This window comes from Eulemur rufifrons, chromosome 19, assembly GCF_041146395.1.
Source record: "Eulemur rufifrons isolate Redbay chromosome 19, OSU_ERuf_1, whole genome shotgun sequence".
In the NCBI taxonomy this organism is placed as follows: domain Eukaryota; kingdom Metazoa; phylum Chordata; class Mammalia; order Primates; family Lemuridae; genus Eulemur; species Eulemur rufifrons.
Genome location: NC_091001.1, coordinates 33,855,855 through 33,883,664, shown reverse-complemented (window position 1 = coordinate 33,883,664; position 27,810 = coordinate 33,855,855). Strand labels below are relative to the sequence as shown.

The following is a 27,810-nucleotide window of genomic DNA, read 5'->3' as shown; positions in this document are numbered from 1 at the left end:
CAAGGAATGTGTCACTATATAAGGACTAGCTCCCTAACACGGCAGGTTGAGAGCCGATGGAACACGGCCTGATGCCAGCAGGCCTGCTGCCCCCGAGTCCCAGTAGCATGGAACGGGGCCAAGCACCCGGCCCAGGGACAGCCGCCCCCTCCCCTTCACTGAGCACGCTGCCCTAAGGAGGGTGCACGCTGTTATCTCGGGATAGCCTGCTCGTCACAAGTGACATCCGCAGTGTAATTAAGGGGAGACTCTCTTCATCACTATCACAAAGCAGGGAAAGGATTTCAAAGAGGAATTAAAAGGATAATTAAGCTTTGCCATGGAGTATTTAGCTTGCAGGATTTATCAAATAGGTTCTGAAAAACAGCAGCAAACAGACACAGTAAATGATGATATTAAATATTCAGGACCTAATTATGATCCTCTCACAGTATGTTCTGCATTCATTGGCAGGAAATTGCTTGTTGGTGATAAAGACATGACTGATTTTCCCCCAAAAAATATTTGTTCAGCCATGCAACTGTAATTGTAGAAACTTTGCTTTATAAGTCAGTGACTTTTTAAAGTAAGCATCACTGTCAGGTCTGTCATCAGGGAGCTCAGCAGTGGTCACTGCCTGGTTTCCGAGCTCTTGGCAATTACAGGTGGATTATGAGAATCTGCCAAGAACAATACCAGTGTATTAACTTTATCTCCATAAATGTTATGCCAAACAATTGCAGTTACTGTGAAAATGCCAATTCTGAGTTTTTCTGTTTTTATTCCCATTTTACTTGATGACCCACACTGTATTCACTGCCTACAGCTCCACCTTCATTTTGCTCACCTGAACCTTACTTCCTTGATTACGGAATCACCGACTAACCTCTCCTTTCCAGAACAGAAACTGAGGCTGAGGGATGGAGAGGCTCCCTGGACTCTGAGGCCAGGCATCCCACTGCACCGCAGGGCTCCACTGTCCCTGGTGGGCTCGGAAGGCTGAGCCCGAGACTGTCATGCTGGGGCTCGGCCACAGGCTCAGACGCTTTCGGAATCTAGACTTGTGCATGACCGAGTTCTCAGAAGTCATCATCTCCCTTTCTAAGCAGAGTGGATCACTCATGTCTGACTGAAGCAAAAACAGTCTGACACATGATAATCTAAATTGCTGTGTCCTTGAGCACTGGTGCCCCCAAAGGGTCAAATCTGCCGCGGATGAGGGTGGAAAGCCATTCACATGCAATCCTGAACCCCGGGGTCCCCAGGCCTAGGACTCAGGCAGTAAACGACACTGGCTGCTGCACGTCTGCTGTATAGGACAAACGCACGCCTTGCATGTTGGTGACACGAAGCAGCAGAGTGAGCTCTTCCACTGTTGACCGGAAGGCCTGCAGGAACATAGATGACCTCAGGAAAACAGGTAAAGTTATCCTAATGATGTTAGCAGACTTGTACTGAACCCGAAACAATGCATGGAGGCGGGTGTCTGCATTTTATAGGCATTTTACCAAAACTTCTGAGTTTGCTTTCTTCGTGAGGATGCCCTCCTTCATTTCCCCCTCGGAACTTATATTACATTTTCTTAGCATCTCTTCACTTGGCTTGTTTGATGTCTTCCAGCAAAGTGGTTTGTGAACATGCCTTCCTTGTGCCTCCCACTGGAGTGCAAGCTCCTCAAATACAGGGGCCAGATCCTTCACCTCCGTCATCCTCACACGGTTCGGCTCATTGGAGTACCCAACAGCGTCTCTTGAATGAGTCAACGGTGGGCTGGTGGGCTAGATGAGTGAATAAACATTTACTCTACCTGGTGAATCACAGGTGGGCTGCTTCCTTTACCTTTACCTTTGGTTAGGCTGGAAGACCAGCCTCATTTCCTCCAGCTCCTTGAACAGCCTAAGGCACACGGCAGCCTATCACAAAAGCCTGGATTCTTGGTGGTCCATCGGCACCACTCACAGCTGCAGGGCCCTTGTTAGGTCCGTGGCTGGTCCCGGGAGGACAGGCCACGGGCTTGCTCCTCAGGAAGCCACAGGTGGCTGGGAGGCGGGCGGCACCACCCCTGCCCACTCTAGGATGTCTGCGCACAAGGACTCCACGGCATCCAGTCGCTCGATCTGCACGAGTTTCGTGAGCAGCTCGGGGATGCTGTAGCCCGCCGTGCTGATGCGGTCAAAGAGCTGCATGCCGTCTGTCATGCCCCCGATCTCATCCCGCTTCAGTCCGAAGCTCTCGGCAAGGTGGCGCCACGTCTTCACGATGGCCTTCTCGGAGTTGTACGTGGAGCTGAGCATCCGGCTCGTCTTCTCGAGGCAATCAAAGGGCAGCTCCGTGGGGCTGAGACCTACAGACACCAACACCACAGTCAGATGTCACAAATGGCAGTCAACAGAAGCCTAACACCCTTCATTATTTTTAAAACCTTCTTAAAAATTCTAAAACAAAACACAGATGCAGAAAGCCACACAAAACAAACGCATAACTTAAGGCAAATGACACGTAGAACGTTGCCAGCCACAAGAGAAGCCTCTGCATGTACCCCAACCCCAGTGATAACCCACCCCCACTAGGAAAATAACTGCTAATATTGCCTGTGTAGTAATCTCCTCATGGCCACCATTTTCAGCAGTCCTCCAAGACTTCAGTGCAGGTTATCCTCAGTTGGGTAACCCTGCCTTAAATGGGACTAGGCTGAGGGGGTCAAAGGGACAGTATGATGTCCCTTTATAGGGATAGTGGACAACTTTATGAAGGGTGCTCTCAATGACAGCCCAAGGCTGCGGTTATCTGAACCAAGTCACTGCCAACTCAGTGGCCTGATGGTTCTTGGCCCTAACTGTACATTAGACTCACCTAGGAGCATTTTAAAAATGGATGTATTTCTACATCTGGAAGATGGAGCAGATATACTTTTCCCTATTCCTCCCATTAAGTAAAGCTAAAAACCCAGAACATTATGTATAAAACAAACATAAGACAACTCCGAATAGTGGAGAAAACACAGACCCACTAGGTACCTCGGGACCCAAGGAATGGCATGGTGGTGAGTTCCTTGGTTTTTCTTTTGCCTCATATATTCCAGATGTGGAGCTGAAGTGTCCAGCAATCCAGAAATAATAACAAGCACAGAAAAAGATAACCCTAACAGAAGTCTGCTCTCTAGCCAAAGCACTCGGAAAAGAGCAGCCTAGCAAGAACAAAACATAGACAATAATGGCTCTATTCACCCGAACACCCCCACCCAGGCCATCAAAAGCTGAATTGGGAGTCTAGACTTTGACCCTCACTGGGCAGTAACGCTGTGCCAGGTGGTGTCAGGGAAGGACACATAGGGACCAGCTACTGACAACTCCCCTCCCCCGGTGGTATCACTGGAGGTCAAGTGAAAAGCCAGACTCCCACACCCCAACCAGCAGTAAAAAGGAGCTCCCCCTTGGGTGTCAATGAAGGCTGAGTGGGGAGCTTGGCGTCTGCCTTCACCCCCATTCTCCTGCCGCGAGCACCACTCACAGCTGCAGGGCCTTCTAAAATAAGGCTTAAATAAGATCCAGAGTCTTATAACATGACATGAAAATGTCCAGGTTTCAAAATAAACTCATTCATGATACTGACAAACAGGAAGATCACAAATGAATGGAAAAAGCCAATCAATGGAGGCAAACACTGAGATGACAGAGATGTTAGATTATCTGAAAAGGATTTTAAAGAAACCATAATAAAAATGCTTCAACAAGCAATTATGAACATACATAAAACAAATGAAAAAGAAAGCCTCAGCAAAATACAGAAAATGTTAAAAAGAACCAAATGAAAATATTAGAACTGAAAAAATAAGATAACCAAAATCAAAAGCTCAGTAGGTATATTCAATGGCGGAATACAGACAGAGGAAAGAGTCTGTTAAGAGAGTGAAAAGATAAGCTAAGTAAGCTACAAAATGGAGATAATACTTGCAAACTACATATCCATCAAAGGACTAGCATCTAGAATATGATGAACTCTCAAAACTCAACAGCAAAAAAATCACACAATCTAATTGGAAAATGGGCAAAAGACATGAAGAAACATTTTACTGAAGAGGCCATACAGATGACAAACACAAGAAAAGATGTTCAAACATTAGGAGTGCAAATTAAAAACACAATGAGATATCACAACACACCTTTCAGAATGGCTAAAATACAAAATGGTAACACCACCAAATGCTGGCAAGAATATGGAGAAACTGGATCATTCATACATTGCTAGGGGGAATGTAAAATGGTATAGCCACATTGGAAAACAGTTTGGCAGTTATTAAAAACACTAACCATGCAACTAGCATATTCCAACAAACACATTCCTGGGCCTTTATCCCAGAAAAATCATGACTTATGTTCACAGATAAACCTGTACACAGATGTTTATAGTACCTTTATTCCTAATAGCTCCTAACTGGAAACAACCTAGATGTCCTTCAATGAGCCAATGGTTAAACAAACTCTGGTCCATCCATACTACAGAATGCCACTTAGCAATAGAAAGGAACTATTGACACACAAAACAACCTGATTACATAATATATGATTCCACTTTTATATCGTCTTTGAAATGACAAAATTATAGAAATCGAGAACAGATTATTGGTTTCTGGGCGCCTGGGCCATGAGGGGGGTGGGAATTGAGTGTAGCCATACAGTGGCAACAGGAGGGGTCCTTGTGGTGATGGGAATCACTAGCTTCATGGTATCAATATCAATATCAATGTTGTGACTTCTGTATATAGTTTTGCAAGATGTTATCATTAGGAGAAACTAAGTAAAGGGCACACAGGATCTCTCTGTATTATCTCTTACCACTGCATGGTAAGGATCATCTCAAAATAAAAAGTTTACTTGAAAACAAAAAAATCAAAAGACATGGATGCCTGGGACTCACCCCTGACTAATTACGTCAGGGTGTGGGTGGAGGTCGGGTAGGCGGAGAGAGTGCTAAGACCTGCAGGTGACTCTGAGATTCAGCAAGGCTGGCACTGCTGGGCTGCGGTTCTCAGCCGTGGCTGTGTCCCCATCACTGTGGGATTAGGAGGCACGTGTGCCTGGGCTGCCAGGGTGGCTGAGGACACAGGCTGCAAGCTCTGCCCCCACCCAGGCTCAGTGGAGGGGCTTCTCTCGTGTGTGAGGTTCTAAAAACTGAGGGGAAAACCACTGTCCCAGGGGTACAGATTCTTAATACACTTTGGAGCAGGGAAGAGCTTTCTGAGAGAAGGAACGCAAGTCCCTAACCATCCTGCATTGGACAGCCGACAGTCCAGGCCGTGCTAGGCTTGATGGGACTGGCTGACCTGGGCATGTTTCTAGGGAGAGATGCCACCTTTAGGCAGGCAGCCAAGAATTCTTGGCCTGGGAACTCACCGCAGTAGAGTTACGTCTGGCCAATGCAGCACCTGACCAGCAGGCCTGCCCAGGCACAGCGGGCTGCTCTTGGGGGCATGGGGATGACCAGGCGTCTGCAGAGAGGGGCAGATGCCAGCCAGACAGGAAGCAGGGAAAACCCCTGCCATTATGGGTTTATCTTTGGGGTGAATAAGAAGGTAATTTAGAGACTGGATTTTGCAGGGATTGGGAGCTGAGGATGACGATTTCAGACTGCAATGTTGATGCTCCTCGTCCTGCTGCCTCTTTCCTGCCCACACCCGGACTGAGGTTGCCCTGAGACAGTCTGACTTTGGAAGGGAGAGAGAGGCTCCCAAGGCCACTGGACGCTGTGAGTCACCAAGGGAAGGGGAGGGGGAGGCTAAGCATTGGATGAATAGTCATGTTCCCTGAGGATGACGCCAATGGGCAGACTAGCCTGGGGGCGATGGGGACCCTGCGGGTATGAGGCTCCACGGCTCTGCTCCCTGTGCATCAGTGGGTGCCTGGGAAACGAGGCAGATGCCTTGTAACAGCTGGGAGCCAATCCCGTCTCCCCCACATTTGACAATCCGGTGGGCAGCTTTGTTTAGTCCCCGCCCAGGAGCACCAGGGCTCACGGCCCCTTCCCGCAGCGGACCTCCGGGCGGTTGGGTGGGGACCACCTCTGGTGCGGGTCCCCAGCAGCTCTTTCGCACTTACCTTCCACGACTCCGCACACGTTGGCATACACGTCCAGTATCTTCTTCCTTCGGCTCTGAATCTATAAAAAAGAGATAAGAGAACGTTCATCTTCATAAAGGGGGAAATGGCAGCAAAGAAGCAGCCTACACCTCAGCACTGGTGGACGCACACCGCGCCCTGCCACCCGGACCTCGCTCCTAATTCACGGGGAGAAAGGATTTTCTTGGGTTTTCCCACTCAAACATGTTTGGGGCACACCAGGGGAGCTTCTTGGGCTCCACTGGGCAGTCAGACTCACAATATACCCGAGGCCACTGTTGGCATCAGTCTGTCTGGAAGGGGACCGCAGGGAACCCCGCTGGCCCCGGGGTAGGGGGAGGGACCCTCCTCCGGAGCATGTGGCCTGGCGCAAGGAGAGGAGGCCCACAGCACATAAGGGCTCGCGTCCCTCTTGTAACAGCCCTGCAGGCCTCTAGCGTCCTTGCGAGTGGCTGCCCCATGACAGCGGTCACTGCGCTTGGGGAAGCCTAGAGCGGGACATCCCGTCAGACCAGGCCACAGCCAGGATACCACGTGGGCTCTTTTACTACCAGCGGTGCTGCCTATCACTGCCACTGTCTTGCGCTCGGATCTGCGCCCAGGGGTACGGACCAGAGAGGGGACTGCAGGCTCAGTCGGCAGGAGCCGGGGTGGGCTCTGCCCACACCACAGCACATCCCAGGGCCTACTGCGGGGGATAAAACCCTGGGGACAATTTGTACATGTGAGCCTGTTTTTATATTATGTATACAGGAAAAAAACATATGCATATTACACATGTAGAAAATTATCTGGTTGGATATATGCCAGTATGTTTACAAAGGTTTTCTTCTGTCTGTTGGCATTCCAAGTGATTTTAACTTTTTTTCTCTTTACGTATTAATTTTCATTTTCATTTATCAAGTGATATAATAAAAGAAAGAAGAGTTTCCTCTTTTTACTGTCTTGCTGTGAGCCTTCCCTCTGTCCAGGGCTCCTCTGTTGGACTTTTGGAGAAACACCCTGTGTCACAGGAGAGCCCGTTTAACAAGAAAGTTCTGGCGGGACAGTTTCCCACCACACAGCATGACGAGCTCTGCGGGAGCCTCACCCCGGCTGACTTGTTGCTGGCGGGGGACTTCTCCCTGGCCAGGTGCACCAGTGACAGCAGGCACAGCTCTGGGGACCCCTGCTTGTCCGGGGCGGGCTCCTCGTCACTGTCCACGCTGCGGCTCAGCAGCTGCTCCTTCTCGGATGAGGCGTCATTCTCGCTGCAGAGACAGGAGGGACGGTGGTTAAGGTGCCCCGGGGGGTTGCAGCTCTGACAAGTTCTCCCGGTGGTGACTTGTGTCACCCAGGTATGGAGAGTCCAGTGCAATGACTTGTTCCTCAAGGTGTGCTGAGCACCTCAGGGGCACTGGGCAAGGGGATGCAAGATGAGACAGACACATTCCTGACCCCTGCTCCTTTCCAAACAAGTCAACACCCGCAGCATGATCTGCAGGTGGCTGTGTGGGGGCTTCACAAAGGGGCAGTGGAGCTCCAGGGGCCGGGGCTGCCCCTGAGCGTGGGGATGGCACCTGCTCATCCGTGCACCCGCCATCTGTCACACCCTGAAGCTCAGTAAAGGTTCACTGAGTATGTTCTAGATCCCTACACTTAGTCCCAGTAAGTACCAAGTTCGGCAAACAAGTTTATGTAGCCAGCACTGGATCTAGGCGGGCTCTCTAGAGTTACTGAAAACAAAGCCTTGTGCCTAGGAAACCCCCTTGTGACCAGTGGGGTGAACTGGCTGAAATGTGTGCACCACAGGAGGGGACAGCAAGCCCTGGTGGGTAGGCAGGGTGCATGGCCACACACGATGAGCCTGGGCTCACGCCACCCCACCTCTCCCTGCCCAAGTCCACATAGGACCCAGGCCGGCCCTAGACACATGTGGCTTGGAGCTTAAACTCTCAGCACCATTCCAAATCTATGAAAAACAATATTCTTTTTTATAGGCATCCTGCTTGTTTCCTGTGGTTTGGCTGAAGACTTTCTTTTTTTAAAGGATTATATTTGCTAGTAACTAGGTTACAGCAATGAAGCCCATATGCAAACAGTCCTACAGACAGGATAATACACAAGAAATAAAAATAAAGATGAAGCCACTGGCAGAACCCACATCTCATGAGGCCCTGGGGCCTCACGAAGAAGTCTACTGGGCCGTCCCTGTCCCAACCTGACAGCAGGTGAAATAAATAGAAAAACTGTCCCCACAGATGACCGTGTGGCCCCTGAGCCTGGTCTCCAGGACCTGAGAATGGACAGGAGGGACGAAAGGTCAGTGCCTCAGCTTTTAAAGCACAATTGTCGGGTTTTAATTTTTATTTAATGTTTGTGTAGGAAATAAATATATAATTTTTCCAAGTAGGGTCCCCTGATTTTCCCTGTCTTCAGATGAAATTCAAGTCATGAGGCTCGTCTCTGCCCTTCTGACTACCCCTTTTTCCTGCTTTTGGGAATAAGAAAGGCCAGAGGAACAGAAGGGGAGAGGCTGAGGAGCAAACTCTGTCCCCAGTGAGGCCATGTTTAAGAGCCGGAGCCACCCAGCGTGACCGGAGCCTGGCTTTGGTCGTGGGAGCAGTGGCTCGGACCTGGCGCCTCTCGCCGGTGTGCACAGTGGGGCGTAGGCCACAAATCCCCTGGGGTGAGGGATACGGGTGTGAAAAATGATCAATCAGAATCGAGGCACTTACAGGAAAGAACCTCTCTCCAAGGGCTGACTAGTTTTACACACACAGTCCACTCTTCTTTCCTAGTATGCAAAGATCTCAGGATTTAAGTTTGATTCCTGGCCTTGTGTCAGGAGCGATGAGACACACTGGCGTTCTCCAAATGAGACAACGCACGCAGCCGAGCTTTACAACGCCAGAGCTCCACACGGACGCGGACTGCTCACCGTTGCTAAGCAGGGAAGGCTTCCAAGAGTTCACACATCATGGGAAGATCATGGGGTGGGTGTCGGGGAGGAGGGTTTGCCTCTGCTCTGCCTGTAACTGCTTTGGTGACCTTCTTGTGGCCTCTGTGCCCCAACTGCAAAGGGAGGCAATAGGGTGGATGGGGTCCTTCCGGCACCAGCCCACCTGGGCGGAGGCACTGGGAGCCGACACTTTGGAGTTGACCCGTGGAACCTCAGCAGGACCAAGTCCAGTGACCATCTAGTGGGGTGAATAAAAAGTTTGCTTCCTTCCCCCCAAGCTGTAAAAGCAGGGGCTGGTTCTGCACCCTAAGGTGTGGTAGACGTGGTAGAGTTTCAAATGTCAGATCTCTTCCTCAAGAGGCCTCATTCCACCACGTGGCTTGTCGGAAGCCTGGACTTGGACCCAGCCCTGCTGCTCACTAGTGTGTGGCCTTGGGCGAGTGACAACTTCCAGACCTACAGATGGGGATGATGTTAGCGCCTTGATCCTAGGGCTGTGACGGGAAAACACATTCACAGACCGAGCAAGCGTGAATGTTGGCTGTCATCTGCATCAGTATCACCAGTGTCGTGGTGATCCCAGCACTGCCTGGGCCCCCGTGGTCTGGAGAAGGGGCACAAGGAGGGCAGGTGGTAGACAGAAAGGCCCAGGGTGCCTGGAAGGACCCAGGGAGGAGCACCTGATCCAGAGGGGAGCAGCAGGCAGCCGTCACCACCTGCCTCTCACATCACCTGTCCCTGCCGGTCACTGACAAGGCTGACCGGGATTGCCCCTGTCTCTGAGAGCCCCCCGCTGTCCCTGGCCAGCCCCAGGTCAGGTGGAGCCTTGCAGTGACTCCGCTGCACACTCGACTCCCCTTCCCACTCAGGAGCTGGGGCTGCTCCACGTACCTCTTGGCGGGCTTTGCTGGAGCTGCTGTCAGCTTCTCGAATTCGTCCTTCTCAGAGAAGATCACCACAGTGTCTGCAGGGAGATGAAAGGTTGGGGAGGAAGGGCTTAGAACTGCTTCGAGCCGGCCTCTCCCTGCTCTGAACTCGCTCTTGGGCAGAATTGCCCGGTGACTGCCCGGCACTGCCTAGAGTAAGCACAGCCTGGGTGCCCTGGCCCATCTGAGCGATGAGGGAGCAGAGGCAGTGAGGAGGCCACAGACACTGTGCTCGTGGGGTGGTGCAGAGGCTGGGTCTGCAGACCTGGGGCCTCTTTCTTCTCCTCGTCCTTGCTCACTGGGGCCTCCACGCTCTTCCCCGGGTGGCTGGCGCAGCAGGCTGGTGGGGGAGAGAAGAGGGTAAGCAGCAGGCTCTCCGACAGGGTGAGCTGCTGGAGGGCCCGAGAGGGCGGGGAGTGGGGTGCAGGCTGTCACCTGGGGCAGAAGGCTTCGTCTTCATGATGTAGAACATGATGATGAGGACGATGGCGATGGCCATGATGAAGATGGTGGACATCGCGATGATCAGGGCAGTGGCCAGGTGTCCTTGGTTTGAGAGCTCTGCTGGCATCAGGGGAAAGAGAGCACGAGTGACCCAGGGCTCAGGCCCATGGCCCTGGAAGCAATGGTCCTGCCACTGGGACAGTTCCAGGGGACCTTGGAGTGAGGAATCTGCCTAATCTGAGAAGCAGCCACCACGCTCGCCCTGGCTGCCAGCTCAGGAGGCCCACTCGCCCCCTGGCCACCCTCAGAGTGGCTTCTCCAGACTTCTCTGGGAACACCACGGTCCACGTTTGCCTGGTTGCTCTTGGTTTTCCCTCTTTGGGAACCTGAGGGCAGGTTTGGTGTGGACAGGAAGAAAACTGTGAATGAGAGGGACCTGGAGGCAGCACAGTCCAACTTTGGGCATTTCCATGCAAGAGTCAGCTCCACGGCTAGAGACTGAGCTCCTGCTTTGGCTTTGTCTTGGGGTTCATGCAATTCCAACCTAAGTGTGATCGTAAGAGCCCAGGGCACAGTGGTGCTACCTGCTCCCTCAGCTCTGCCACCCCTGCCAGGAAGACCCTCACTTACCCCAGGGGCTCTGCTCACTTCCCTGATTAACATCGGCCTCGGGCATGTAAAATACCCTGAAGCTCATTCTAATTCTCTAAAATAACCAAACTGGACCCTGGTTCTCATGAAGCAGCACCCAGGTTCCCCACTGCCCACACTGTGGGTGGCAGGCATCTGAGGCTCCCACGGCATCTGGGGGAGGTGCCAGAGCTGTACCCAAAACATCATTTGGATGCCAGGTCTGGGTGACACAGTGTTTTGCTGTTCTCCGTGTTGTGTGCTACTCCCCTGGGGCCTGGTGGGAATGAGGTTCACACATCCCAGCACAGCGTTCCTGCCTGTGGCTGCACGAGTACGTAGGAGGCCCAGCGACGGGCTCGCCTCCCTGAGACGTGGGCCTAGATATGCATAAGTAACGGGAAGGAATTATACCCTCACGAGAAGGAAAGGACTGGCTCTGAGAGAAAGATTAGACTTTGGGGGTCCTCCCCAGTCGTTTGCATCCCTAGGGGGTTAGCGAGAATGAAACGTAGTTACTGAAAATGGACACACAGCGCCAAGGGCAGCAGGTGGACCTGACAGCCAGCACCAGGACTGCTGTTGACTCCGAACCAAAGCCCAGGAGGTGCTGGTCCCCCCGCCCGGCAGCCCCCCACATGCCTTCATCACCAGCACCTGCCAGTGGGCCTGGGCTACCCACAGAGCGATCTATTCCACTCCTTGCAGAGATAGTTACTACCTCCTGCAACTGGGGCACCGTGTGACTCATCACATAAGGGAGGTGAGAGGTGATTCCAGGTGGGAAGAACTCTGCAATCCTGGCTGATAATTATTCCCTCTCTTCGTCTTAGCTTTCACCTGCGCCCGTTAACTGTGGGCGATCAGTACCCAAGCGACTGTCATACCTTTATGGGTGTGCTGGAAGGGGGACAGCGTGCTGCTGCCGGACGTGCTGGGGAAGCTGGCGGAGACTCCCGAAGTGGCTCCCACACCTGCAGGGGGAACAAAGTCACCTCGGGTGATCCGGAGAAGTGCCACCTTCAAAGATGGAAAGATTTGGCAGTTGAGCTAATTGATCTGGAATTCTTGATCGTGAACAGGCTGGAGGGACGTGGGCAGGGGAAGGCCAAATATTTTTATTTCTTAGTGTGTTTAATGATCCCTAAAGATTCTGACCTCTCATGGTTACTGTTCTTTAAATAAAAAGACACTAAACAGCAGGGAGGGGCAGGTTGCAAGTCCCACGGGCTCAGTTTTCCCCTGAACCGAGACAGGGCATACGCTGTCTCTGAAAACGAGGAAGTCTGGCCGCGTGGTGCGCACACCCGTAATCCTGGCACTTGGGGAGGGCGGGTGGGAGGGTCTTTGGGGCGGGGAGTTGGAGGCTGCAGCAAGCTATGGCGCTGCCACTGCACTCCAGCCTGGGCAACAGAGTGAGACCCTGCCTCAAAAACCACCCAAAACCAAGGAAAAATAGTATGTGCATGAAAGTATTATCAGGGTGATAGTAGACTAATTCCTTCAACTAAACAGAGCAGGAATGTGTTCTTAATACTTTTTCTAGTCATACAAGTAATATATGTTCACTGTTAAAAATTTGGAAAAAAATAAGAACATGAAAAAGGGTTAACAGAACCACCCAGGGCCTCACATCTGAGTTGACTCCTGGTGTGTTTCCCTCTAGGGTACTTCCTAAGATATAGTTTTAAAATACTGTGACCAAGCTGTTCAAGAGCAGGGATTCCCTTCGCCTTCTCTCAAAGCTATGATTCATAAATACCCCTTCTATGGAGAGAGTGTCACTCAGCAGGATAAAATGGAAGCTTAATTTGCTATAAATCAAAATGCTAAACGACTGGGTAGCTAAAACAAACAAAAAGGTTTGCCCCAGAAAAGACAATGTCCTGACGGTCAACCTTCTTGTAAGCTGGACTTGTGTCTTGCAATTAATAAAAACAATCATGTTTCAAATGAACTTCCTTCTCTCACGCCTTCGTCTCACCAGATCTGGAGAAACTCGTGAAGTGGGTTTGCACCGCAGAAAGGCAGCCCCTGTGTCAAGGACAAGACCGACGGCTGCCCTGACATCCACGCCCCTAAGCCCGGCCCTGCGGCTTCCCTAGCAGGTCCTTTTCTTTAAGAGAAGGTTCTGGGGGAAACGCATGCCCCTGCTGTGAGTGGTGTTTCTAAAGCCAACACTTGCTGGCTGGGGCAGCCCACTGGTCACTGAGATGTCCACCTCGTGTCCCCTATGTGGAGAGCAGCCCCACACTTCTCAGTGCTCACACCTTGTAAAACCAAGAAGCAACTCCACGCATGACACAGGGTGGGGACTTGGGAGGAAGCAGAGGCAGCCGCGGGCTCCTGGTGTGGTCCTCGGCTGCTGGGAGCGCCCACCACCCGGACTGGGAGGAAATAGAACTGTCGCTGGTGCATGAGAAATGTCCCCTGCCCACTGATGTTTCCTTGTGTTTCTGGATGGTAAATGAAAGATTTTCTCCTCCCTGGGTCCCAAACTTAGGATCAATCTTTGCTTTTTTTTTAATTTAGCCTTCTCACCTGGCCTCAGATCCGAAGTCCTACTGGGGATGGAGCTGGAGGGGTGGGTGCCTGGCGGAGGGGCCTTCCTGAGTGCCCTTTGGCAGCCCCGGTGCGATTAGGTGGCTTCTGTGCCTGTTTGCTCTCACTGGCAGCAGCCTATCACACTTCCCCAGGTGAGCGCAACACGGGCGCGGGGCACAGCTTCAAGCATGACCTAACTTCCTTTTTAAAAGCAGCAGGACATGGAAAAGCAGCTGATCTCTCTGCTGGGCAAGGGGCTCAAGGGAACTTAAGATACGCTGTCAGAAAAAAAGAACAGCCGTGGCTGTGTCTGTGGAGTTCTGTCATCTTCGTCTTCTTGTCCCTTCCTGCCGGGGCTTGTAGGCTGAGGCAGGTGACAGGGTTGGGGACACACACAAATATGCCCAGCCTGTGGTCTCAAGGGGGACAGTGAAGGCAGCCTAGCATGCACACGACTTGTGAGATGCCTCTGCAGCCCTGCAGGGCTGGTTAAACAATGATGTCCCCAGACAATCTGTGCAGGAAGCACGTCAGTGGCATCTTACTGCACCCACAGGCGCCCACCTGCCGTCAGCCAGCTGGGCGCCCACACTGACACTGGACGTTTCCCCCCAAACTGAGCTCCCGTTGTCACCAACCGAGCAGCCCTGGGCGTGCAGAGGGGTTGTGGGGTGCTCTCTGGTGTGCAGGCATCCCTGAGCATGTCTGCTTAGCTTGGGCCGAGTTCGAGGCAGCACTGGAGCAGGCGGGGAGGGGTCCTGCAGGGTCCACGCTCACCTCCCTCACGCAGGCTTGGTGCTGCAGCACACGGCTCAACCACACCTCGAGTCTAAGCCACGAGAGGTACAACGGGGCCCTGCGGTCTGTTAACCCACACAATCTATAAACGCGCCGTATGTAGCAGGGACAAGCTGGGCGTCTCCACAGAGGGCAAACAGTTTGGATTTTTAAAAATGATTTGCTTATTGATTCTTCAGAGCTGTCAGTGAGGGCGCCCCATGGCCGTGGCACTGGCCAGCACCCCCAATGGCGGGTCCTGGAACCACAGCTGCTCAAGGCAGGGCCCCCTGGGAACTGGCAGGACAGGTGGCATCTTGGCCGCCAGACCGGCTGTGCCAGAGTCTGTTTCCTGACCGGTCCCCGAGCCATGTGTGCCTGTTGCAGTCTGAGCAGCGCCGCTGCGTCAGAAAGGCTGGGCGCTGGCGTCTGGGGAGGCCAGGGCTTCACGCGTGAGTGTGGCGCTCACCGTTCGGCGTCACCTCAGAGCATTGTGTGCCTCTGAGAGGGAAACCGCTGGAGCACCGAGAGTAAGAGTGGACTTCTCAAAACGGCCAGTCCGCTCTGGACCTGACTCCGGGGTCTCAGCCACTGACAATAAAAGACCCAAGGACAATGGAACAAGTGCCAGGTGTGGGGCATGGGGCCAACCCAGTGCCTTTCTGTCGTCACTTCATTGGCCCCTCCACCACTGATTAGGGAGGAGTCCTACTTGCCCGTGTCCCAAGCCAGCGAGGGACACCTGGGCTGTGTGCTCCACCTGGGGTCAGTGCCCGGTGCTGGAGGGGGCAGGCCATGCACATTGCCTGCTGTCACACCGATCCTTATGACAATCTTGTGAGACAGACATCCCCATTTGGCACATGAGGAAACTGAGGTACGAAGAAGTTAAATGACTTTCCCAGGAGTGGAAACCTGTAATGAAACCCAAGTCTGATGCTGAATCCTTTCCTCCCGTCTGGAATGCCAGGTCACCGCGCCGAACCCCCATTTGTCATCCCCACACAGACCCCTCTCGTGGGGCCGTGCAGGGAAGAAGAAAGCCAGAAAGCTCTGGCCGCCCCAAGTGCATCTTGCTCTTCAATTTGACTGAAAAATAACCAAAGGACCTGTCATCTCACTTCGCCGGGGCCTGCACAGTCACTGAGCGCTGCTCGAAGCCGGGTTCCCCCGGTCAGAGATTTCAATCCAAGGAGACAACCAACCCAAAGGCAGGACTGATCTGTGACCCAATGGCTGTCCTTTTCCTTCTTGCTGCTTGACAAGCCCCCAAACTGTAAAGATTATATTCCATCTTAAAAGTAATTCTGTGTTGCTTTTTCATTTCTCCTCAGGGTTATTGGAGGGGCTGCGTCACAAAGGCCAACGCCACGGGCACTCGCGATGTACTTCCAGGTGGCTTGGTGGGCGAAAACTCACCCGGGCCGCACCACAGCCAGGCAAGCGGGCACCGCTGGGCGCTCCATCGGGCAGCTAAGATAACTCGTCTAACTCGGCCAGTGACGGGCCAGCGCCAGGGCCCATAACCCACCCCAGCAGTTCTCACGCTTGTCAAAAATGGGGAGGGCCCAGCAGTGTGACCTGACAAACCCTTCTAGGCAGTTGAAGGCGAATCACTGCCCTGCCGTACTCAGCTTCCCACTGCCATGCAGAGAGGCCGCCATTGCTTTAAGGGTAGAAAAGCAATCGTGCGGCACAGATGCCTGGGCAAGGGCTTCAACCCCGGGGTGTGGCGGAGAGCTCTGGCTCCCCGGCCCCATCCTCTGCTGAGGTGGCCCGGCGCTAACTCAGGCGTCTCCTCAACATGCATCTGCTCAATCTGCGGCATCTCGGGCACCCGTGGCCAGGGGCCCTCGGCACATCTCCATGACGGTGGTCTGCAGAGCCCACCACTTACCAATGCAGAGTACCAAGGGCGTTAACTTCGCTCAAGGTAGATCAGACAAGGAAGGTGTGAGTAAAGGTGCCCTCAATCACCTGCTGGACCTGGGCAGCCAGCCAGCGCCTTCAGGGTCCTGGCAAGATGAGGTCTCCCCAAGTCCCTGGCTTTCCTGGGCTGGGGCTGCTGATGGCAGTCCTGTGAGTTTGGGTCTCCATGACTTCACAGGGGCTGTGGTCCTAGCCAGCCTTTCTAGCTCTGACATTTCTGCTGACTCCAGAGCCAGTGTCTCAGGTAAAACGATCTCTGGATTGATCTCTCCAGGCATGGTGGTGCACACCTGTAGTCCCAGCTACTTGGGGGGCTGAAGCAGGAGGCTCCCTTGAGCCAGGAGTTTGAAGCCAGCCTGGGCAACGCAGTGAGACCCTGTCTCTAAATTAAAAAAAAAAAAAAAAAAATCTCTGGATTGAAACCAGCGCAGGGCAAGTGCAGGCCAGGAGGTGGAATGTCACTCTCTTTTTCATGTTCACACTGAGACCGCTGGCCCAGGCAGGGCTCCATCCACCCTGTCACACCACAAGGCTGAGCTGGTGGCATCTCTCCATTTCTCAGATGAGCAAACAGAGGCCTGGGGACTTGCCCAAGGGGGCTCTGTTGCCTCCCCGAGGCCTCAGTGGGAGCTGGTTTTCCCAAAAGCAGTTAAGGGCTGGGTGGGGAGTGGGATGCGCCCATTTGTAAAATCTCCAGGACTCAGGGGACCCACACTGCTGGACTGAGAGGCACCCCTGCCTGACCTGCGGCTCTCCTGCCAGGCGCTGAGGGCAGCCCCTGTGCCCGCGTGGGAGCTTTCAAACAGAGAGGCCCCTGGGGCGGGTTGCTTCTTTCCAAGGCTGCACAGGCAAAGAGCCTTTTCTAAAAAGGTGCAGCGTCTGACATGTTCCCAGACTAGGCCTTTGTCCCAGAGCATCCGGCACTGACTGCTGCAGAAGGCACATTAGGGATGGCAGCTGACTTCACCAGTCAGGCCTCCTCTCACTTGTGAATTAATTAGCATATGGATGGGAAAGAAAGCTCAGCTTTGAAGACAGCAAACCAAGTGGCAGGGCTCTTCTGCTTCAGCAAATTGCCAGGGAGGGAACGGCCCTTCCCTGAGGGCACTGCCCAGGGCCCACGGCACAGAAGGCAGGGAGGGGGCATCCTGTTTTAAGATGCAGGCCCTTACCCTGTTCTCCTAGACAAGATTCTTGGGAGAAAATGGGGGTGGATGGGGTCTTACAGAGAGAGAGTGAGGACAGGCAGGGTCCCAGGGGTAGCTCCTCCATCCTGAAGGCATCCCAGAGCCAGAGGGTCCAATGTTCCTGCAGCCCAGGGACCAGACACCCAGCTTCCTCCCAGCAGGCTGTCCTACCTTATTAGTCTCTCCCCAGACCACAGATCCAAGAGACCACACCGAGCCTCCCTCTGAAGCAGAGGTACCCGGCCCTTCCTCATAAATAGACGCCCACGAAAGTTAGATGAAAGGGGACGGGAAAGAAACAGCCCAAGGCAGGATGTGCTTTGTGGAATCTCTTTCAGTAACTGTATCATTTCTGCCTTTCCCTGGGCTTCACAACTGTCTAGCACTTTGCAGTTTCCTTGGAACTTAACAATGGTCTAGCACCTTGCAAGGTATCCATGCATCTGCGACCTCACTGGGTTTTCCAATGACTGCCTGGGAAGGGAGAGGTCAGATTTTAGTTCCCCTATATTACAGATGACAAAACAGGCTCATGGAGGTTAAGGGACTTGTGCAGGTAGCTGGTGGCTGACCTGCACTAGCACCTCAGCCTCTGGCTCAAAGCTCAGCTACAGCAAACCTCTCTCCCTGTACAGACCTGCTGCTGATGGGAGCATTTCCTCTACGCCTTCCCCACAGTTAATCTTGTCTGGGCATTGGGATGGGCCCCTCTCTGCCGCCCCCTGTGGTGAAAGATGGCAACGCTGAGCAAATGCCCTCCAGAGGGAGGGTCAGAGCACTCACATTCCTTGGTGTTGGGGGGAGCCAGCAGGCAGGAGTAGCAGACCATGCCGTAGATGTTCCTGGGCCTGTTCTCCAGCATGTAGTAGCTATGGGGGAGACAAGACAAGGCAGAGACAGGTGAGCTGTGGCTCCACAGACAGGAAGCGGACACCACGTACCAGGAGCAGCCCAGCCGCAGCCCGTTGTGTCCACTGCGTTTCCCTGGGGGTTTTCAGCATATCTTAACATGGAACATTCTTTTTCCAATATTGGGTCAGTTTGGGCCTTTCTTTTAATCTCCTCCCCTTCTCGGTTCCTTTCACCGGTGCATTTGTTTAGTGTGTGTAGCATGGCCACCCTCATCAACATCATCCACAAGACACCTACCTGCCCACCATGCAGAGCCCCTGTGTAGCTCTCCGGGGGTCTCGCCAACCAGGGGCCAGACCCCTTTGGAGGAGAAACATCCCCTTGGTGAGTGGGATGTTCCGTAGCCCGGTGGGATTAGGGATAAAAGTGTCTCTGCATCTCTCTGGGACACCTGGGACTCCCAGACCCCCTGGATGGTTGCTGAATGCCACCGAATGGAGCTGGCCACCAGAGTGTGGCTGCAGTGTCCAGAGAGGTCCACACCGGTGGCCTTAACAACAGCCTGCAACACGGCCAAGTCCTAACTGCTCCCTCCTCGGGAAGCACTTGACCAAAGACACCTGCGTACCTGCAAGCGTTTACACTGGGGGTGCACACACTTAAAGAAAGGGACAAACCATCCACAGTGACACTATTTGAAGTCTTTCAACCCCCAATGATGTTCCGTTATATCTTCTGAGCTCACCACGCCAGTCCCACGGCCACGTAACTGGCTCAGGTCCCGCTCTCAGGAGTCTGCCGTATGGTGGCATTCCCTGCAGGCGCCTCACCTCCTGGGCACAGCCGGGCTCACAGCTCTGCGGGCTTTGCCTCTCACCTTGGTGCGCAACCGTTTTCCATAAACAAACATTCAGCAGTGAGCAGGGAGCCATTTATCACATCGTGAGAAGTTGATTAAACAAAGGGAGCGGATGCCAATGCTTCCTCTATTACGATTCAAGAGATGAGAAATCCCTCTCCGCTACTGGATTTTTCCGTGGTTGTTCTTTAATCTCTTTTTTATTAGCTGCGCCCCACGAGGGCCCTGCTGACGGCAGTGGTAAGTGGCTGCTGGGGCGGGAGGGCCGGGTGGGGGTCTTTGGACTCCAGCCTTCCTGAGCTTGGACCACCACCAGTAACACCAGGATCATAATTGCCTGCTCTTCCTCAAAGCCTTTTATCCCCAGATCTCTGTGTATCTTGTAAACGTCAATTAACCCATCTCAAAGCAGCCTCAGAGAAGCCACACAGCCAGCTTTACAGCTAAGCCTTCTGGAAAAGCCTCTCTAAACATACCTCTGCCCCTTCCAGAAGCCGTCTCTCTGCTGGTGGAGCTGGGAGCCATGTGGGCAGATGGTGGTCCTGCCCCCAGCAGGGGGTACATGGCCTTGCAAGGTGACAGGGGCCAGCTGGCCAGGGCAGGCCCCACCTGTGGCTTTCTAATGTCCAGGGCCAATGTTGCCACATCTGGGGAACATCTCAGGCTAGAAGGCTGCTGCCTCCTCTTCCTCCTCCCTCCTCCACGGCATTCTCGCTCTGCCTGTGGTGATCAGCTCTGCCCCTGGCCTGAGAGGTGCTCGAAGGCAAGCCTGGGGCACATCTGTATTCCCAGCAGTTCCTGCTAGGTACTGAGGAAGGAAGGTTCTAGGCAGACACTGGTTGGACACGAGTGAATGATACTGAGGTCTTCTCTGCAGAAGTTCGAGATGCTGAGATGGGCTGAGGCCCTGACAGGCATCCCTGTCCGCCCTGATGAACCCCTGGGTGCCAGGCCTGGCTCTGTCATACGTGAAGCTCCCAAGCCACGCCATGGGTGTGGAGCACCTGGGCTTTTGGATGGGTGCCCATCGGGGCCACCACACTCTGAGCACCGGGGAGGTGATGGCTCTGTCCCAGGGCTGTGTCTGTGGCCTTTCCTTCTGCTGCAGGCTGTTGCTCGCATCCTGAGGGTCTCTTTCTAATTCCCTGGGAGCCTGGGTGGCTGCAGCTTCATGCTCCTGCCCTGACTGCCTGTGGGCCAAGCTGTGCCATGTGCCAAGTAACTTAGCGAAGGAACAACGCTGAAAGGCGCTTTTCAAAATATGTTGGCTCCAAGAGGCTGCTATGAAATTGTCCTGTCTCACCCGCCTGAGTGTTCCATGTCTCCCAGTAAAGAGAAGCGACCTTTTCCTACCGTGTATTGCCACCTAGAGCATGTTTAAATGTTACGGAGTTTATCTTCAGGCCTAACCCAAGCCCCTCAAGGTGTGGCTTGCACCTGCGTGTCTCACGCTGGGCTGGACAGGAACAGAGAACATGCTGTCTTCCACCCGACGCCCTGCACTAGCCTGAAGTCGAGTGTGCACGCAGGGATCTGTGGCCCCACCATACAGCCAGGTCCCTTCATCTTTCTGTAAAGGTCTAATTTCCTACTCTTTGATCCCTATGCTGATTTTTCCCTAGTTCTTTCTTTTCCTCCCCCGTTCTTCACAGGCTGAGCTGCGTAGCCCAGGACAAGAGTGAGTCTGTGGCCCTGAGGATCTTCCATCGAGGAGTCGACGTCCTCCAAGTCAATAAGCAGCGTGGACTTTCCCAGAGATTTCCTTTTCTCGGGACTCTTGAACCTGTAATGGGTACTGCTGAGTCCTCAGATGGTCCCTTTCCCTCCGACACGTGGGCGAGCAGAACAGGCCACGGTCTCCCTTCACCCCTGCCCCGGCCACCCGGCCCCAAGCTGCGGAGGGGCTGCCCTGGGGGCTGAGCGAGCCCCGGGAGGCTGGGGTAGGGGACCCAACTCTTTTCTCTTCCTGTCCTCCTGCTCCTGTCCCCGGGCCGCTCACACAGCCTTTCCCCACAGGAGGCCCAGGTGCTGCTCACTGCCCTGGGAGTGTCCCAGCCATGCACCAGGGGGGACGACCTGCCAGACCACAGGGCAGAGATGGCAAGGTGGCCAGGAACGAGGAGTCTGCACCTGTCACCTGAAAACCACAGGGATTCAGAAACGCACCCGGCCTTTTGTCCAGCTAACGACACCAACTTGCCAAACTCCTTGTAACCTTCCTGTCACATGGTGTGAGAGCCTCGTTTTGTTCTTCAAACTTGCCATGGAATAGGAAGCGGGGTGCCTGCAGGGACCCACTCTGGCAAAGACTTGCTCCTGCGTGTGTTGAGGGGTGGGGGTGCCCTGGGGCCCGAGGTGAGGCTGGGGGCCTTCGATGTTGGTGGCCTCGGGCTCGGAGTGATGGATTTGAACATTGCAGAGCCAAAATGAAACTGCCCACACCACTTTCAGATCGTGGAGCGACACGAGGCTCTGGGATGCACATGGAGATGCGTCCCCCTGCACGGGGTCCCCGCTGGCTCAGTGGGGGCTCTGGGCCTCGCCGCACCCTGGGTGCTGAAGGTGGTGTGGACTGAGCAGACTGCAGTTCCCGTGGAGCAGGAGGGGCCACTGGAGATTCCAGAGCCGGAAAGAACCTTGTAGAAGCACAGACGGCAGCCTCCCCACCACTGCTACGGGGCCGTCCACAGCTGTCAGAGTCCGTCCAGGGGCAGAGCGCTCATGCCCTTCCAGCGTCGAACTTCTTTGGTGATAAGACACTCTCTGGTAAATGTATTGGGACAAGGCACACTGTCTTCCTTGCCACAGAGTCGGCCTTTCTTGTGACCACGCGGCCCTGCCTATTGGACAGGGTGCGCAACGCACGGACCCAAGCTTGTCCCGCTGACTGGAAAGGCTCCGTGGCTCTAAGCGAACATGGAACAGGCTGCTCCACGCACACACTCGCTGCCCCTCCTAGATCATCTGGAACAAAATCAGGGCTGAATTTCACGGACCACTGATGGGTGGGTTCTCAGGTCCGAACTGTGGCCAGGTCAGAGTCAGCAGGGCTGCTTGGCGAGGCTCCGTGCTGCACCCACCTCCCCCTGGCTCCACAGAGCCGCCTCACAGAGCCATTCTGGACCAGTGGCTCTGGGTTCCCCGAGTATGCAGGTGACTTCCAAGTGCTGGCCCTTGGCCTGGCTGCCGCCCACAACTGCAAGCCTCTTTATCCATCTCTGCGTTAGACACCTTGGCACAGTCCCCTCAAGTTCCATACATACAGCCTCCACGCTCCCTCTGCCCCTCAAACCTCCCTTTCCTTCTGTATTCCACATCTGACCGAGTGGCACCACGTCCATGCGGCCAGCACACACCTCAGAGTCCCCATCTGAGCCTCTGTCCCCACCCTGTGCACTGGCCTGTAGCTCCAGCCAGTCCACCTGCCCAGGTGCTCTCAGACTCTCCTCCAGCCCCCAACACCTCTCTCCAGGCCTTGCACGTCCCACCACGTCCCTGGTCCCCAGGCTCCAAGTTCTTCCCTACTCAGCTGCTTCCCTCGCCATGGCCAGGGAAGCCATGTCCACCTGGCTCGGCGGTCTTCACAGTCACCAAGTGGGCCTCAAGCTGAAGGTCAAGTCTTCAGCAGTGGTTCCCAGAGCCTCGTCCATGGGCCCCACCTCTCTGGCTGGTCCGCACTCCACACACGCACTGTTTGCTCCGGCCACAGAGACCCAACCATAGCTCCGGGTGCCATCCCGCTGCTCAGCCCTCTGGGCCCCCACGTCAGCTCCTCCTCTTGGAGAGCTCTGTCCTACTTCTTAGCCTGGCCACCTCCCACCCATCCCAGCGTCCCCTCCAGAGGCCTTCCGAGACCCCTGCTGACCCCACCTCCCCAACCATGAGGCGAGAAGGCCTTCCTCGACTTCTAGAACATGGTGTGTGCCTTACTGCACTGCGCTGTGGCCACTGATTTCCTCATCTCACCCCTCCACCAAAAACAGAGGAACCATGCCTGTCCTCCTGGTCTCACGGTGCCCGCCTGGCACAGGCTTAGCAAAATAAGTGCTGGGTACATTAGGTTGCAAATGTCTAGTAAAGTGCTCACACTCAGAGGCTCTTAAAATAGGTTTTGTAAAGAGGTTCTTTTCTTCCCAAGTGAGCGTGGCGAGGTATATATACTTTTCTAGAGTTAATCCATGGAAGCTCTGCATTGCTTTCATGGGTCATGTATCTGCACCAATAAAAATCCACAAAATCAATCAGCCAATCAATCAATCAAGATAAAGTTCTAGGAAGCATGGAAGTCATCAGAGACTGATTGTAGCCATCCAGTGTCAAGACCCCAGTGAATTTCTCCAATTCCGAGTCAAGCCCGGTGTCTGCACGGAGCAGCCCCTCCGTGGGTGCTGGTGAGGTTGGTGGGAGCACGACACTGATGCTCCTTTTGGTGCCCCCGCAACACAGCAATGCACAACTGAATTATAGACCACCCAGCTATGGAACTTTTACTTTACCATGTTTTCTAATGTTTTCTACTATCTTCTCTGGTTATAGCTATCTGCTTTTTCCCATGTTGAAAACATAGGTTCTACAATCAGGTTCTCCAGCTTTACGTGTTCATTTGAGAAACACGTTTGAATCATAACCGGTGTCAGGACCCAGTTGTGGGTTGTCCAGAGGACATGTGGACACGTGGTCTGTAGCTCAGGAGGGGGGCCTGAGCGGGAGACAGAGCAGTGGGGAGCCCGGGGGTGGGGACAGTCACTAGCAGAGATGGTGGTAGAAACCATGGAAATGGACATTTCTCAGTAACACGTTGGAACTGAGGTTGTTTTCAGCAAGTTTAAAATACCTCCTGATTTTGAAGAGTTATTCACATTTCATATATTTCTAAATTGGTGAGTATTTGTGACTTTTTGGGGGACTTTCTTCTCCTAACACACTAATGCTTAATGTTACCTTTCGGATATATAGTTATTTTCTTCCTCCTCTTAATTTGATATAATGATCCAGGGAGACAACACGTGCACAAGCACATTGTGAAGTGTAGTGTGCTATTTGGAACACCACTGCCACTGTGACCACCAGCATCACCTCCCCCACCACTGCCATCACCTCCACCACTGCACCAGTGACGATCACTGCCGTCACCTCCACCACTGCGCCAGTGACGATCACTGCCGTCACCTCCACCACTGCGCCAGTGACGATCACTGCCGTCACCTCCACCACTGCGCCAGTGACGATCACTGCCGTCACCTCCACCACTGCGCCAGTGACGATCACTGCCGTCATCTCCACCACTGTGCCAGTGATGATCACTGCCGTCACCTCCACCACCATCACTTCCCTCCTCACCTTCACCACCTCCACCAGCTCTACCACTGGATCCTCTACCACTGGATCCTCCACCACTGGATCCTCCACCACGGCCTTGTGTCTGTCCGCAGCCCTTGCAAAGCACTGTGTTTTGTGTCCACTAGAGGGAGGAAGCGGCAACAGTCCTGGCTTAGCATTTACTGGGAGTGGAGGCTGTACCTTCCTGGCCCCAGGCAGACATTGCCAGTGTGTCCTGCCTGGAAAGGGGAAGATTTTATCTTTCTTTCAGGCTAACTGTATTTTCACTTTATTGTTTTTTGAAGACTTTTGATACATAACCAATTTAATTATAGGCATCACATGACTCACACATTCCTATTAGTAGCTTTTTCCCTCAGTGTTTCCAGAATACTAAAAATACTAAAAATAATGCTTTTGTATGGAATTTTAGTGTTCTTTCCTCCAAGTGTTCGACATGTGTTATCGAATGGTAAGTATTCAACCAGTTTGTTCCTTTTGGGTAGTCAGAAGGTATTATGGTGATTAAGGGCCACTTAAGCAGCACGGACGCAGAGCTTGGTGGGCTGCTGCCTGTCCTGGTTGCTGCCCCTCGTAGGATGGGACAAACAGTGGGCTTCATGCTGCACCGAGGCCTGCGGTGCCCACGGCCCTTTTCCCAGGTCCTCCCCGCTCAGGGCTTTCTGCAGCAAGCGTGCCGGGGTTGCCGGCAGTGCCCGTGCTTACCCAGGGAGACAAGGCCCACACTCGGCGTCGTTCTCCATGTCCCCTGGCGTCAGCACGGTGGCCCGGAAGAAGCCCTCACAGTCTTTGTGGCGCCTGCATATCTGGTAGCCGCCTTTGGAAAACTTCTCTGCCGGGCAGGGGACGCATCCATAGTCCTCATCTTTGGTGCCGTAGCCGCAGGACTGGCCGGGAGGGGTGGGGGGAGAGGGACAGAGGACACAGGTGAGTGCAGCGGCCGGACCACAAAAATCAGCCCCACAGTCCTTGGTCAGTGACAGACTGTTTCCAGAAGCTACCTTCGCCAGGCCTTGGCTTCCTGACTCTAGCCTCGTGCCTCTCCCCACTGGGCTCGATGCCACCCCTCTTCTGAGGGTCCCTGAAAGGAATTCAGCGAGCATCGGGAACGCCCTGTCAGTAGACACAGCCCTTGGTATCTGGCTTTTCTCAGCTCTCTGCAAGACCCCAAATGCTGAAACCCCGGCCGTCTCCCTTAGCAGTCTGCAGAACAGCCGTTAGCCTTCGCAGAGGAGACAGGAGGGGCCCTCAGGGGCAAGCGTGCTACTCTCGGGGGACACTTCAATCATGCTCCTGATTCAGATGACCTGGTGCTCATTTCCTCAAGGTAGAATAGGAAAGTAATCTTCTAAAAAAATGGAAACATCTGTTTACAAATGCTCAGCCGCGTCCCTCAGCCGGCGAGCACCGTTCCTGGGCTCACACCAGCTCACATCATTCAGTCTCCACGTCCAGTGTGCACAGACTTGGTTTACCCTGGTGACCACTCGTGCAGCAGTGCAGGCTCAGCGTGGGCAGGAAGGCCCCCCTGAGCGCACGCCAGGCCCAGGAGGGCTGAGGCCTGGCTGGTTGGCAACTGGGTCCTTACCATGTAGGGCTCCTCCCCCGGCCCGCACTGGGGACACTCCTGGCACAGCCCCGTGGTCTGGTTGTAGTACTCATTCTCGCCACAGTTTGAGTATTCCGCTCTGGCCGAGCACATCAGAGACACCTGCCACGAAAACGAGGGTCGTTTTGGCCTCCACGCCTCCTCGGAAACGCACGCACTTACTCAGGGTTGGCACCTGGAGACCCCAGGGCTGACTTAGGAAGGAGCGCCCGGGAGTAGTGGGCTCTGCCGGGGGCTCAGGGCTGGGAAGGTGCCGGTCAGTGTCACTGGGGCTGAGTCCCACTGACTCCTAGTTAGTCACCTGGCATGGCCACCCTCTGCCCCCCACCTAGAGCCACCTCCTCCCCCCCTGCTGTCAGAGCCCCATCCCAGCCCCGAGGCCTCTTCCTGATTCTCTCCATCCAGGCAACCACCAGGGAGGCGGTGGTCCCTCCCCCAGCCTCTAAAATGGGAGTGGGTGCGGGGAGGAGTCCTCTCAACTCCTGGGAGGGAAAGAGGAGGGCTGGATCTTCTGGATCTTTCTCAGCTGTGTGGCCCACAAGGGCTCATCACACAGGATTGGGCTGTGTATATCATAACACATATAAGCACTCAGGAAGTTTCTATCCACCAGACCCTACAAAGGAAGCTACCGACTAAATAAATCCCACCTGAGCTTGGGGCGCACTCAGTGCTTTGCAGGCACGGTCTCAGAAGCAGCCCGTGAAGGAGCTATTGTGATCATTATTCCCATTTTACAGCTGTGGAAACTGAGGCTGAAGAAGCTGAGGAACCGGTTGGGTGAGGGCGCGTGTGGGTGAGGTGCTGAGACCCACTTACCAGCAGGATGGGGAGCCAGGGCGTCCACTTACGGTCCCCCACACGGGCCATTCTCTCCCGAGGGGTCACCTGAAAGACATACCTCGTCAGCACCAGCTGGGCACTGGCAGAGGCCCCCCAACCTGGAGTCCAGCCACCGCCGTTGTGCTCCACGGGGTACAAGGCACTGCCCAGCAAACAGTGTGGGAAACGAACACATCCTAAGACAAGGCAGATTTTAGGCTGAGGCTGTACCCACGCCCCTTGGGCCGACTCCAGGGCCTTCCTCAGCATCACAACAGCGGCCAGGAAAGAGCCCAGGGAGGAAAAACCGGCGTTAAACCCTGGGGTCAGTGACTGATGTTTCACGTGCTCAGACGGTTTGCAGGAACCTGGCCTCACACCAGCCTTCAGTAGGGGAGCTCCAGGGCACAGGAGGACCCTGGAGAGACTGCCGGGAACCAGTCTGCTCCACCCACACTCACCAGCTCTCCCAGCCCACAGTGAGGCTCTTCCTGCTCTCTGCTAAGAACGGGAATCCAACCGCCTAATTTTGCAGTTGAGACAACTGGAGCCCAGAGAGGTTAAGTGACTTGCCTCAGGTCACACAGCTACTTAATGGACAGAGGATGGCCACAGCCCAGGCATTCAGATGCTTCTCACCAACTACGACATTAATGTACTGTTTTGAGGGGGGAGGTGTTATTTTTTCACTTTTTCACTCTCTGAATGGAAAACCTGTGTTTCTGACTCAAAGAAGTTTTACTTGGTATTCTGGTATTAATCAGCCTGGCTGTACAAAGAGAGATCATGTGCTCACATGAACACCTAAGTCCCCTAATTGCCACACTCTTGTCACAGTTGTTTGGCTTTGCCAAA

The 27,810-nt window shown here is 54.0% G+C and overlaps 1 protein-coding gene across 1 annotated transcript; it reads right to left on the bottom strand.

The window, feature by feature from the left end:
- Positions 1–2,000: 2,000 nt before the first annotated feature.
- EDAR (ectodysplasin A receptor) lies at positions 2,001–27,003 on the bottom strand. Its single transcript, XM_069494861.1, has 11 exons — positions 26,953–27,003; positions 26,113–26,235; positions 25,230–25,411; positions 18,257–18,342; positions 11,924–12,010; positions 10,398–10,523; positions 10,228–10,302; positions 9,928–10,000; positions 7,186–7,345; positions 6,075–6,135; positions 2,001–2,323 (listed from the first exon to the last, which is right to left on the bottom strand). The coding sequence occupies exons 1-11, from the start codon at positions 27,001–27,003 to the stop codon at positions 2,001–2,003; spliced, it is 1,347 nt and encodes a 448-aa protein (XP_069350962.1).
- Between the last annotated feature and the right edge of the window lie 807 nt (positions 27,004–27,810).